Genomic DNA, 13,424 nt, shown 5'->3' on the forward strand with positions numbered 1-13,424 from the left:
TTTATCTACTATAGTGCCTAATAATCGGCCAAGACTCGCGTGATTACCCTTTGCGTCGAGTTGTGTTGTATATTTACTCGCCTGGGAGATAGTGGAATGGTCATTTACCTACGCGATGGAGGGTATACAGCAGTATCGCTCAAGACAAGAGCAAGTGTTGCGGAATCAAGTTCTAGCAGTTGGGTATTCAGTGCGCAGAACAAGCTAGCGAGTAATTTGGAATGCACTGGATAACACAATTTAATAATAGTGTGCACAGATTAACACAGGCCTCCCTCCAAGTTCGTCTATCTCCTCGAGGAAAGCCGACCCCATTCACGCCGAAAGCCGGGCCGAAATACTCGACCTTGCACTCCGAAGCAGTTGAACTACTGACGACTGCAGCCCTCCCCTGGTCCAGGACACGGAGGCGACTAGACGCCAAACCATCCACGACACCAAGACGGCGAGCCCAAGACTCTTGACGGCGGTCCGCGCCCAGCGCCCAAGTCGTTTCAGGATCCAATAACGAGAGCCTCCTCGGAAGACGTAGTCGGCGAAGTCGCGCTGCCAGAATTCCCACAGCAAGTCCATGCCGGTCCCGGGGTAGGAGGCGGTGTTGCGCCCGACGCTGTTCAGGTTCCAGTTGCTGCACCCGCCCGACCAGACCATCTGCTGGAGCTTGTACTGCGTCTTGGTGGCCCAGTAGCCCTCGGCCTCCGCCTTGACCTCGACGCTCGTGGCCTGCCCGTCCAGGATGGGCCGGAAGATGTGGCGCACGGTGTAGTCGGCCGCGAGCTCCAGGATGAAGATGGCCGAGTTGTGGGCGAGGAACGTGTTGGGCCCGAACAGGATGGAGAAGTTGGGGAAGCCCGCCACGGTCATGCCCTTGTACGCGACCGCGCCGCCCGTCTCCTTCCACTTCTCGTTCAATTGCACGCCGTCGCGGCCGATGACCCGCATCGGCGTCAGGAACTCGGTGACCCGGAACCCCGTGGCGTAGCAGATGGCGTCGAACTCGGTGCGGTCGCCGTCCTCGGTCTCGATGACGGAGCCGTCGATCTGTTTGATCTTGGACGCCGTGACGTCCAGGTTGGGGCTAGAGAGCGAGTCGAGGTAGTCCGGGTCGAAGACCCGCCGCTTGCAGCCCAGCGGGAAGTCCGGGATGATGAACCCGTGGTATTTCTGGGGCGTCTTGCCGAGCGTGTACCGTTTGGAGGCGCCTTCGAGTTTCCGTCTCTCGCGCGCGGCCTTCTCGCCCGCCCCGTACGCCAGCGTCATAAACTCGAAACTGGCAAACAGTCGGAGCCGGAGATACCTCTGGTAGAGGGGCACGTAGCGGCAGAGCGCCTTGGACAGGGGGCTGGTGAGATGGTTGGGTCTTTCGTGGTACCACTGCGCGGACCGCGAGTACTGCTTGACAAACGACGCCTTCTGGACGAGTTTGGGCACAATCTGCGAGGCACTGCAGCCGTTTCCGATGACGGCAAGCCTTTTGCCGGTGTAGTCGTACGAATGGTCCCAGCGGGCCGAGTGCCAGCTTCTGCCCGTGAACGTTTCCTTGCCCGGAAGGTCGATTTCCTTGGGAGCGCTGATGCCCCCGACCGCCGAGACAAAGATGTTGGCCTTCCGCCTGAACTCGATCCCCGTCACGACATTCTTCAGGCTGACTTCCCAGAGCTGTTCCTCCTCGTTCCAGACCGCGCCCAAGCACTCGATCTGCAGTTCGAAAAACCCGCGCAACTCGAACCGGTCGACCACGTCGTTGAGGTAGGCGAGGATCTCGGGCTGCTCGCACAGCGCCTTGGACCAGTCCGGGTTGAGGGCGAAGGAGAAACTGTAGAGATGGCTGGGCACGTCGCAGCCACAGCCCGGATAGGTGTTTGCGAACCACGTGCCGCCGATGCCCGACATTTTGTCGTAGATGACAAAGTCGCGGAATCCCATCCTCGTCAGCTTGTACGCCATTGCAATGCCAGAGGCTCCGGCGCCGATGATGATGGCGTTTGGGTAGTCCCTCATCGTGTCTGGATGTTTGGGACACTGTTCGGAGCAAATACTTGGGAGGCGATCAGATAGGAAGGCTGATGCTCAGGGATAGCACGCCTTTACTACGCTGTCGTTGCCAACATCTCATTTGCCCTCCATACACATGTTATGAGAGCTCGAGTCCCCACAATAAGAAACACCGCGGTTCCGGATTGGGCTAGACCCTGTGTAACTCTGGGTCCACTCCTGTCTACCTAGTGCCTACCTACCTGCCTCGGTCAAATTCAACGTCCCAATCTCTATGCCGCATGTCCCTGATAGTGCTCGGCTCTAATTTATCGAGGTATGGCAATATGCAGGTCTCCCACCCAGCAGTCCAGGACGCCGTCAGCACCAACGAGGTCGAACGAAGAACTGCTGCGCCGAGGCAACGAAGGTCTGGTATAAGTAGACTATGCAAGATTTGGCATTGTGCTCCCCCGACACCACGCGTCCATTGAAATCCGGAAGATTATAGTTTTTGCGAAAGCTACTGTGGAACGAACGTTCCCAGTCACAAATATGGCACCTACTCCGCCACCAAGCAGTGCTCAAGGGAAGCCTAGCTGGATCCTCACACCCGATCACAGCACGACCGTCTCGCGAATTCAGTCCGTCGCGGGCAAAGTCGCCGTGGTCACGGGCGGCGGTCGCGGAATCGCTGCACAGATCGCTTGTGGTCTCGCAGAGGCCGGCGCCCTGGTCGCTGTCCTCGATATTCTTCCTGCCCCGGTCATAGAAGACTTCGATCCTATCCTTCAGGCATGTCCACAAGCCAAATTCTACCGCGCCGACGTGACATCCTCCGAGTCACTTGCACAAGCCTTCCGTTCTGTGCTGCAAGACTTTGGGAAGATCGACATCTGCGTCGCCGGGGCAGGCGTTCTCGGCGAAACCCAGCTGATCGACGTCCCGGAGTCGGAACTCCTCCGTCAAGTCAACATCAACCAGCTGGGTGTCTTCTTCACGGTCCAACAGGCGGCACGGCAGATGGTGGCTCAAGGCCACGGGGGAGCGATTCTTGTTATTGCATCCATTGCCGCCCACGGATCGTTGAGGGGCCAGCTGTCGTCCGTCTACGTGATGACCAAATGGGCGATAAGAGGGCTTGTGCGGCATGCTGCACTCGAGCTGGGACAACACCAAATCCGGATCAACTCTCTCTCCCCCGGATACGTCCAAACTGGGCTTTCCATCCCCTTTATCACCGAAGAGAGGTTGAAAGTCTGGAACTCCACCGTGGCCTTGGGCCGCATGGAAAGACCCGACGAGCTCAAGGCGCCTGCGGTGTTTTTGTGCAGCGACGCGGCGAGCTACATAACGGGCACAGATTTGCTGGCTGACGGTGGTGCTTTGTGCTAAGACGGATGAACTTTTTATACTTGGGTTTGCAATCTCCTCCCACAATCCGACTAGAACTTAGGAGCCAGGCATGATGCCCTGTCGAGAGCAGGGTGTATGGGGATGAATAGACCGATAACCTTCACTGACCCACAAGACAAAAGCCAGCTTCATCAGAACATGGCAATGGCGTTGGACGGTGACCCAATCCCACTAGCTATGTTCAGGGGGGCGCTGGCGAGGTAAAATGACCACCGTTCTCGACTGCGGCACACCTCTGACAATTTCTCCAGATCCCAGAGCTTTCCAACGGGCATCCCCCACATGGCCAGGAAATGCTCGTGGAGCACAATGTCCCCCGGCGGCCAGGCCTCGTATGTGATGTTGTCCGCCACAACGGCAGAGAAGTGATGATTCCAATGCCTTGGCCGTTCATCAGCTCGAGATAGCGTCAGTAGCTGGGACGGCTGGGGGAGGCTCACCATCTGCATGAGGCCATCGAGGCTTCAAGCCCCAAATACTCGCCGTTCTCTACTATCCCTTGCCTATTCTCGTCATCGGTCGCCGAGTTACTCCACGCAATGAAACCTGTGCGAACAAAAAGAATGTCCCCCGGTTTTAAGACCGTCTTTTGCCATTTCACGACCTGCTCGAGCTGGGAGATTGTGATCTCCCCTCGCCTGGCGGGATGGTACTCATGGCCATTCTCGGTCGCCCAAGCAGCCCAATCCAGCAGGACGCCCCTGCCACAGATGCCGCCTCGAGCACTCCACAACCTGGTTCCCGGATGAAGACCATTGTCCGCGTGGAATTCCGCGTGGTCGAGGTCGTTGTAGTATTTCCTGCTCCTGATAAGGGTCAATGGAAGACCGTATCTGCGCGTCCCCCATCTCTCCTGGCCTTACCTCTGATGTGCATAGTGTAATGGCGTATCCCAGTGGGATCCATGCTGCGGACAGAAGGCGATTTCCTCATCGTTGGCGTAGAATCCCTTGGAACTCAGATCTACAATCCGATGTTGTACCGTCCTTCGCGCGAAACCACTGTAGCGTGGCTTCTCCATGTCCCAGTTCAGGGACACCGTCTGGCCACATAGGATCTCCCCTCTGGCCGCGTCCAGAACTCTTTGCTGTGTTAGCAGGTTCAGCGTACCAAGCTGGTCGGTCTGCCCATTGCGATCAAACAAGGTCCAGGCACATCCTCTGAGGCTACCATCTGGAGAAGATGGGAGCGCGTCGAAATCTGGCAACGCTACAGAATCCCCCATTTCCTTTGTGTCAAGCACCTTTTGCGGATGGAAATGCGGCGGCTTTTCTGTTCTTGAGTGGTAAAACTTCTGTGTCCGCTCTTTGAGAGGACATTTTTAGGGAGGACAAGGAGCGGCCACACCTGAGAGTCGTACCCAAGGCTTCTAGCCCCCGGTTCCATGCAGAAGAGACTCGGCCTCTTGGTACACAGGCAGCGTTTCCCTGGTGTCCGGACCCACCGTCCCTAGTCATGGTGTGCCGAGGCCTTGATACGCCTCGTTTCTGGCCGAGAAACTTGGGAAGAGGCCCCTTTTCCTTGAGTCGGTGAGGCATCCCTCCACCCTCAGACCACCTAGGTTGGCATTCTGAGTGAACGCGTTCTCCAGTCTGTCGGGGCCTACAGGGACCCAACACCCCAAGGGGATCTCTCCCTACCACCTGGGGATACTTGAATCCTGGAGCACCCCAGCGAGGGCCAGTTACATCGCCCTGCTCCACCCATTGCATTTTACGAGCATTCGGGACATATTCCACCGTACCCATGGGCAGGTTTCAACGCGGATTCTTACCCGTCAAGGGTCTGGCCCTGCAAGGCGGCGTGACCATCTGTTCCGCCATGACGTTTCTGCTGTTTGGTTACGATCAAGGGGTATTCGGCGGTCTCATCGCCATCCCATCGGTGCTGGAAGACTTGAAAATCGCGCCGACGGACGCCAATCTCCAGGGGACCGTCATTGCTCTCTTTGACATCGGTTGCTTGGTCGGGTGCCTAATCTGTGCATTCGCGGGCGAGACCCTAGGTCGACGCACATTCATCTTCATCGGCGGCCTCTTGATCATCCTGGGAGCCGGATTGCAAGCTGGCTCCCCGGATTGGCACATGATGATCGGGGGAAGAGTGGTGGCCGGCGTGGGCGTGGGCATGGAGACGTCCTTCATCCCGATCTGGGTGTCGGAATGCGCTCGAGCCGCTCACCGCGGCGCGCTGGTGGCGGTCCAGATGTCTCTCGTCCTCATGGGCCTGGTGGTCTCGTACTGGTTCGACTATGGCACCGTCCGCAACCTGACGGGAGGGGTGGTGTGGCGCCTCCCGCTGGCGTTCCAGGCCGTCTTTGTCTGCATCACCCTGGCCACCATCTGGACCCTGCCCGAGTCCCCGCGTTGGCTCTACAAAAAGGGGCATATCGCCGACGCCGACGACGTCATTGCGCGCATCTACAACGTCCCCGTGGACGACGTCTACGTCGAGAAGCATCGCGAGGAGGTCCTCCAGGCCTTGGAGGCGGAGAAGGAGGTGGTCTTCCGGCTCCAGGACATCTTCTGTGACCAGTCCAAGGTCAACACGTCCTGGCGGATCTGGGTCTGCGTCATCATCCAGTTCCTGCAGCAGCTCGGCGGCATCAACTTCATCGCCTACTACGCCGCCTACCTCTTCATCAACAACCTGGGCATGAGCCAGCACCAGGCCACCTTGACGGCAGGGGGGCTCAGCCTCGTCTTCTGGGGCGGCTCCCTGACCGCCATCTACACCGTGGAGCGATTCGGCCGCCGGCCCGTGCTCCTCTGGGGCGCGGTCGCCTGCTCCGTCTGCATGATCTGCTACACCGTCGGCCTCGCCGTCTTCAGCCAGGCTAGCCTGACCATGGCCGTCGTCTTCATCTTCCTGTTCGACTTCTCGTTCGGCGCGTCCTGGTGCATCGTTCCCTGGATGTACTCCCCGGAGGTCACGCCGCTGCATGTGCGGCACGTCGGCACGTCGCTTGCGGTCGGCACCGAGTGGCTGATGACCTTTGTGGTGGTCAAGGTCGGGCCGATCGGGATCCAGCACGTCGGGTGGCGGTTCTACCTCCTCTTCTGCGTCTTCAACGTCGTCCAGGTCGTCTTCGTCTACTTCGCGGTCCGCGAGACCAAGGGCCTCACCCTGGAAGAGATCGACTGCGTGTGGGCCAAGCCCGAGTACAAGGCCGAGTTGGAGGCGAGGCTGCACAGCGTCGAGCACGAGGCCCGAATCGGGGAAAAGGGCGAGTCCTCGCTCCACGTGGAGGCACACCCGGTCCCCCAGGCGTGAGGTGGTCTCGGAAACTGAACGCATTAAGAGTCAACAGGGTCGAAGTCGACGGAAAGGAACGGCAGTGCAGAGGGAGGTTGGAAAATGCTGTGTGCCCGGGTTGTCTTGGCGAAATATAGCTCTATCGTTAAAATCAATTCTTTTTTATAACTTCTGAGGGATAGGTTGGCTCTACAGTCGAACTACTTCGTCCGTATTAGATTTAGTCGCATGAACTCTATCTCTTCGTCTTTATCCAAGTATATTTCTCACCAGGAGCCACTCTTTCTTTCTTGACTCAGAAGCATTCACTGTGTAGACACTCTAACGCGCAAATTGATTTCACCGTCCCAAAGTTCTCGCTGAGCCACCCCTTCAGAGTCTCGGACGTGGCGACTCTAGATCTACCGTCGTCATGTCCGTCTCCCTGACGACATCCTCCGCACCTGCCGGCGCTCGTTCCTCACGCAGTGCCCGCTTCAGGATCTTCCCGGTCGGGCTTTTGGGGATACTCGGCACGAAGCGGATCTCTGCAAGCCACTTGTGGCGAGCCCTCTTCTGCTGCACCAGCCGCAGCAGTTCCACGCCGGTCGCCTTCTTGTCCGCTTCGGACGGGCCCAAACTGCGGAGGGCGACGAACGCGACCGGTCTTTCCCCGGCGAAAGGGTCCGGGGTGCCCAGGACGGCACAGCTCTCGACGTTCGGGTGCGTGAGGAGGAGATCTTCCAGCTCCGCCGGGGCCACGCCGATGCCTTTGACCTTGATGAGGTCCTTGATGCGGTCGCTGACGACGAGAAATCCATCCCGGTTCATGCGGCCCACGTCGCCCGTGTGCAGCCAGTTGTCTGTGTCGAACGTGGACGCCGTCGCCCGGGGATCGTCGAGATAGCCCGCGGTAATCTGAGGACCCCGGGCGAGGATCTCGCCGGTTTCGTCCACGCCCAGCTCCCGCCCGTCATCGACGGACCGGATCATGATTTCGGTGTTTGCCACCAGGGTTCCCGCGAACCCGGCATTCTCGTAGCCGAGCTTGCCCGGAGGGTGGAGGGTGATTGCGCTGCACGATTCGGTGAGGCCGTAGCCTTGCTTGAAGCCTGTCTGAGGGAATCGCCGGTGCAGGACCTCTAGGATGCCGTCTGACAGTGGCGCGGCGCCCGAAAAGAATCTCCGGACGCAGCTCAAGTCATATTTTATGACGACCGGGCTCTTCGCCAGTAAGACGATGATCGGGGGCACCAGGCAGAGTTCTCGGATTTCGTACTTGGACACCACGCCCAACATCACATCCAGGGAGAACTTGCGCATGAGATAGACTTCGGCGTTTAGGACGATCGGTACGTGGAGAATGTGGACGAGGCCCTGGACTAGACAGCGGACGTCGTCAGCGCACGTATCTTTAGGTGGCATCTTGGATCCTTACTGTGGAAGACTGGGAGCGCCCCTAGAACCCGACGGTGGTCGGCAGGGGTGATTTGGGCCACCTGCAGGCATTGAGCAATGACATTGTGATGTGAGATGATTACCTGGACGGGTCAGTGTGACGGCCTGGTCATGAGCTGGGACTTGAAGGGCACTCACTGCCTTGGGAAGGCCCGTCGTGCCACTGCTGAAGTTCAAAAAGGCGCAGATGTCTCTGTTCGTCTGGCCGGCCGGTATCGAGAAGGCGACCACTTGGCCCTCTTTCCCACGACTCTTTCCCAGTTTTGCCAGCCCTCTCAGTGATCTTCTTGTCGCCATCTCATCACGCTGGTCCTCGAGGAGCAATATTTTGCAGTCCCTGGTCCCCGATTCCCGGACCGCAGCCACGGCGACGCTCTCAAGTTCAGGGATCGTCCACAGAACTTTGGCACTGATCTTTTGCAGGGCGTAAGAGAGCTCGTCCTTCCCATAGCTAGGTGACACCCCTGAAACTCTGGCTCCTACAACCCTCGGCCTGGTTAGCCTTGTATCAAGATATCACAGCGCGGTGGAACCAACCTAGCCGTAAGGCGCCGAAGATGGCGACGGGGTACCATATCGAATTGGGACTGAAAATTGCGACCGAATCCCCTGCACGAATACCATACTCTGTGGTCAATGCAGTCGACAAGTGTGTCGCATACCCTTTAAGCTGTAAATACGTGACCCGGTTCTGCGTGTCCACATCTGTATAGCCTGATGTCGTGCGTGTCGTCAGTCGGTCGATAGAATGCTCGAGCAGCCAGTCCCAGATGGTCGTGTCCGTAGGAACTGTCTGATAGTCAGTGACATTTCTTTTTCGCTCAGTGGTAAATACTTGATACTTGCCGTTAATACGGGGGTGGGAAGAGTGGAAGACCATCGTTCTATCCCCGTGGCGCTTACGGTCGTGTTTGCTCTCCAAGGACTATGCTGCTGCTGCGAGCTTTTCTTTGGCTTCCGGTGGTCCAAAGGCTTGGTGGCAGGAGAAGGAGCCGCCCGAAGACGCTTCGATCGAATCCGGAGGGGCAGCATTTGAGAGGTCCCGAGGCCAGGCAAGCTTCACTATGTAAACATAGCTCAGCCTCGGTTTGTCAGAGGACATTCGGCCTGGGACCAGCGCTTCCTCTGGACCCGAAGGAGTCTCGAAGCAGCTCTTGCGTGTGGGAAAGCCTTCTCGTGCTATTTCTCGCTACTGGAGACCGATGAATTTGTCCGCCGAGAAATTAGGGAGACCCTACTGAGGAGACATGTGGTCGAGTCACATCGGGACGCATTACGATAAGCCTGAAATTCTTCTCGAACCCATCACAGAGGCTAGATTCGACCCAGTATAGAGCCCCGATCAACTGGAGGGAGCGTTTCTGCACCATGTTTGATATCGAATGCTGGACAACGGCGACAGGAGGACCATCCCACCCCTCTGGAGATTGTGAGTTTGTCTCCCAACCCACGACATCAATGCTTGGCCACTTGGGTTTCCATCCTTATGATTCAATTGCGCCTGTCCCCTAGGTGTATCAACACTACTGAGTAAAGTCTTGGCACTGCTTTATATTTGTAACTGAACTTTTCAGAATGATATGCGTTAATAGATGTTATACCTAGAGCCTTAAGCATCTTGTAGAGAATTTTTAGAGCGCGAGAAAGAGAGGGTAGTGTTAAAAATAGTAATATAGAGGCGAGAGGCGGTTCAGGTGGTCTCTCGGATGGGTCACTTTGGGCAGACTTCTCTCCCCTTGCACGATCTTTATTACTTCTTTTTGAAAGAACTAGTAATAGAATAGAGTATTACTTTTGAATCTCTCTAGCAACTAATTTTTTGAACCTTTGCTCCTTGTGGAGCGGTGCTCAAGAGGTCATAAATCTTCGACGCTAAGACTTTAGCAATGTTGGCCACGCAGGGAATAGTCTGGATTCCAGCCAAGAGGGACCTTTCGAATCAGTCCAGTGTCGCACCCTTCTTGGATATGCATCGCATCAGACCGAGGAGTAACCTGCGGGGAACCGATAACAAGGAAACTATAGCATCCATTTTGGAGTGTCTGCATGTAATAATGCGGGGATAGAACTCCTTCCAGCATCCCTCCTTCGCTTCCCCAGCAGGTGGAATACTAGGTACTCGGCGTCGCCCGTCTCATCGGACAACGGAAGCCGAACCTCGATGACTGGGAGCGTGGCCTCGGCAAGTTGCGATAGTCATAGTTCAACCTCCACCTCCACCTCTGCGACCATAGCATTGACGCGACCTCGGCCTAATCCAATCGATTGACTTTGGCTGTCTCCAACTGATGCCTCGAGACTCGGAGCTTTGGCCAAGAGGCGACTCGGGCTGGTGGCTTTGTTCAGTGGCTTCCTTCGGACTGTTCGCACTATACTGTTGCATCGTGGCCATTGACTGCGACTGCTAGCTGGCTCCCAAGAGACTTGGGAACTTTTACTCTAAGTTCCATGCTCGAAGGCTTTTGTTCCCTTTTCACGTCGCGGACCAGAAATCAGGACACTTCTGGAGGTTATACTCGAGTGCCAGCGCCATGAGACGCCCGATCCGCTTGGCTGCTGTCGCCGGCTGGCATGGGGACCGAAAGGAGGCCATGCTGGCGCAGGCCCAGGCTGATCCTCCCGCGGATGTCCTGGTGGGCGACTGGCTTGCTGAACTCACCATCGGGTGGGCGGCGCGAGAGCGGTTCGTGGACCGCCAGGCCGACCCAAACCACAGCCGCGACGGCTACTACATGAAGACGGTCGTGGAGCTGTTTGACCGTGCCGTCGACACCATCGTGGCCCGCAAGCAGAAGCTCATCACCAACGCCGGAGGGTTGAGCCCCAAAGGGTGTGCGCAGACCCTGGAGCAGGTGGTCCAGAAGCACGGCCACGAACTGAAGATTGCCTACGTTACTGGGGACGATCTGCTGGACCGGTTCGACGAGCTCGATCAGACGGCCCCCCTGAAGCATTTCGACAACGGCCAGGAATTGCGCGCCCTGCACAAGGGCGTCTGGATCGGCGCCAACGCCTACATTGGCGCGTGGGGGGTGGTCGAGGCCCTGCGCGGCGGCGCCGACATTGTGGTGACCGGCAGGACGACGGACGCCTCTGCCATTGTCGCGGCGGCGGCGTGGTGGCACGGGTGGCAGCCAGACCAGTACGATCACCTGGCACAGGCCGTGGTGTGCGGCCACATTATGGAATGCTCCATGTACGCCACGGGGGGCAACTTCTCGGGATACAAGGCGCTGTTCGACAAGCCTCACGACACGGCCTTCCCCATCGCCGAAGTCGACGCCGACGGCCAGTTCGTCATCACCAAGACGGCACACATGAACGGGATGGTGACTCCTCAGACCATCACGGCGCAGATCCTCTACGAGATCCAGGGTAACATCTACCTGAACCCCGACGTGCAAGTTGACCTTCACGGCGTCCAGGTGGAGGGCGTAGGCCCCGACCGCGTCCGCGTCTCTGGCGCCAAAGGCTTCGCACCGCCAGAGACAGCTAAGTGTGCTGTGTTTGCCGTGGGCGGGTACCAGGCCGAGGCATTTGCCTTTGCCACGGGGCTCGAGACGACGATCAAGTTCAAGATGTTCGAGAAGCTGTGCCGCTACTGGCTGAGCACCCAGCCGCAGTACAAATTCACCAAGCTGGTCTTCCAGCACATCGGCATCGCGGCGCCGGACCCCAAGAACGAGCTCGAGGCCACGCAGACCCTGCGCATCTTCGCCCAGGCCGACCGGGCCGAAGACTTTCCCCCGAACGGGCTGCAGGCCATGGTCGAGGGCTTGAGCATGGGCACGTTCCCAGGCTTCCACCGCGCGCTGGACATGCGGAACACCCTCCCGAAGCTCTACATCGACTTCTGGCCCTCGCTCATCCCGGAGCGCCAGTTGCGGCTGGCCCTCTCCTTCCTCCACGGCGACACCAAGCCGCTCCCGAACCATCGAAACACGATTCCCGCCATGACGTCGGCGTCGTACGACGCGCGGTCCGCCTACGACGAAGACAAATGGGGGCCGACCGTGCGGGAGCCGCTCGGCAGCATTGTCATGGGTCGCTCGGGCGACAAGGGCGGCAATGCCAACATCGGCCTCTACGTCCGGCACGCCGACGAGTACGAGTGGCTGCGGACGTTCCTCGACATGAAGCGGTTCGAATACCTCCTCGGGGACGAGATGAAGGTGGTCAAAAAGCTGGAACGGGTCGAGTTCGAAGGTTTACTGGCCGTCCACTTCCTCTGTCGAGGACTACTGGGCGAGGGTGTGTCCAACACCGACCGGCTCGACGGCCTGGCCAAGTCCATGATTGAGTTCGTTCGAGCTCGCGTCGTCGACCTGCCCATTCGGTTTGTAAACCGTGGTCGGATATAGCGAAAGCCTATATCACCAAAGCTCCCAACCGCTATCATGAATATTGTACAACGATACTGATGACGATGTGCCGCTTCTTTTGTGTCAGCCACCACTCTCCCACGATTGACTTGACTGCTTCCCAGTCGTGATCGCCCTCCATGTCAATCTCCACCTCGCCGTCCTTGCGCTCCTCCCCGGAGTTCGAGATGGTCGCGTGGCAGTCCTTGAGCGTAGCCACCCTGCCTCCCCTCGCCGCAAATTTCTTCGCCGCAGCCGTGGTCTTGGTCAGCATGTCGGTGTAGGTAAAATGCGTAGACGCCGTGTACATCGCCGCGCTTTGCAAGACCTTCATTCCATTGTAGACGGCCACATATTTTATCAAGGCCCGTGGTGCCTCCGTGCTAGCCCCATCTACGACATCCGAGACAGGCTTCGTGACAGGTTCGGTCGCCTCAGCAGCCCTTTCGACCACGCTATTAATACTCTGGGGAGACTCGGAGTTTCTAACTTTGACAATCTGGCCCCCGTTAGCCTTCCTGTACCAAGAGGCACGGGGAATAAGAGTAACATTAACAACACAATGAATACATACCTTGTCATTCACGTCGTTTGCCAGTCCAGAGTCGATATTTCTCACGACACGGGCCAAGAAGATGGCTTCGGCCCTGGCAGACGAGGGTCGAGCCGGCATTTTAGCCCCAGAAGCAATCGACAGAGGGCCTTTCCCTCGACGCGACGGGCCCGTGTCGGGAAGCTGTGAGCTTTGCGTCTGTTCCGATAAATGCTCCTGGAGACACTCATTTATAAGGATGCAGGCAAACTCGGCGCCTTGGCAGCGTGATATCATGGACTTTAGAAGCGCAGGCAATACGTGCCTTTCGGTCCCCGTCAGCAGTAGAGTCGGACTGTCCAGGTTGACATGGTTCAAGGTGCAGTATACAGCGGTGGGCAGAGTGATCCATGATGTTCTAAAGCGCACAGTGAGCATCGAGTTCCAAC

General features: G+C 57.8%; 5 protein-coding genes across 5 annotated transcripts; 2 read left to right on the forward strand and 3 right to left on the reverse strand.

The window, feature by feature from the left end:
- Window positions 1-315: 315 nt before the first annotated feature.
- Window positions 316-2,001, reverse strand: PV07_04404 (uncharacterized protein; the record flags this gene model as incomplete). The annotated part of the gene is made up of 1 exon (XM_016391205.1): window positions 316-2,001. The coding sequence occupies one exon, from the start codon at window positions 1,999-2,001 to the stop codon at window positions 316-318; it is 1,686 nt and encodes a 561-aa protein (XP_016253107.1).
- A 528-nt stretch (window positions 2,002-2,529) lies between these two features.
- Window positions 2,530-3,369, forward strand: PV07_04405 (uncharacterized protein; the record flags this gene model as incomplete). The annotated part of the gene is made up of 1 exon (XM_016391206.1): window positions 2,530-3,369. The coding sequence occupies one exon, from the start codon at window positions 2,530-2,532 to the stop codon at window positions 3,367-3,369; it is 840 nt and encodes a 279-aa protein (XP_016253108.1).
- A 1,767-nt stretch (window positions 3,370-5,136) lies between these two features.
- PV07_04406 (uncharacterized protein) lies at window positions 5,137-6,663 on the forward strand (the record flags this gene model as incomplete). The annotated part of the gene is made up of 1 exon (XM_016391207.1): window positions 5,137-6,663. One exon carries the CDS (start codon window positions 5,137-5,139, stop codon window positions 6,661-6,663), a length of 1,527 nt encoding a protein of 508 aa, XP_016253109.1.
- Window positions 6,664-7,017: 354 nt separating this feature from the next.
- On the reverse strand, window positions 7,018-8,962 carry PV07_04407 (uncharacterized protein; the record flags this gene model as incomplete). The annotated part of the gene is made up of 4 exons (XM_016391208.1): window positions 7,018-8,006; window positions 8,063-8,165; window positions 8,221-8,561; window positions 8,620-8,962. The coding sequence occupies 4 exons, from the start codon at window positions 8,960-8,962 to the stop codon at window positions 7,018-7,020; spliced, it is 1,776 nt and encodes a 591-aa protein (XP_016253110.1).
- Window positions 8,963-12,477: 3,515 nt separating this feature from the next.
- PV07_04408 (uncharacterized protein) lies at window positions 12,478-13,116 on the reverse strand (the record flags this gene model as incomplete). The annotated part of the gene is made up of 2 exons (XM_016391209.1): window positions 12,478-12,942; window positions 13,018-13,116. The coding sequence occupies 2 exons, from the start codon at window positions 13,114-13,116 to the stop codon at window positions 12,478-12,480; spliced, it is 564 nt and encodes a 187-aa protein (XP_016253111.1).
- Between the last annotated feature and the right edge of the window lie 308 nt (window positions 13,117-13,424).

This window comes from Cladophialophora immunda (genome assembly GCF_000835495.1).
Source record: "Cladophialophora immunda strain CBS 83496 unplaced genomic scaffold supercont1.2, whole genome shotgun sequence".
In the NCBI taxonomy this organism is placed as follows: domain Eukaryota; kingdom Fungi; phylum Ascomycota; class Eurotiomycetes; order Chaetothyriales; family Herpotrichiellaceae; genus Cladophialophora; species Cladophialophora immunda.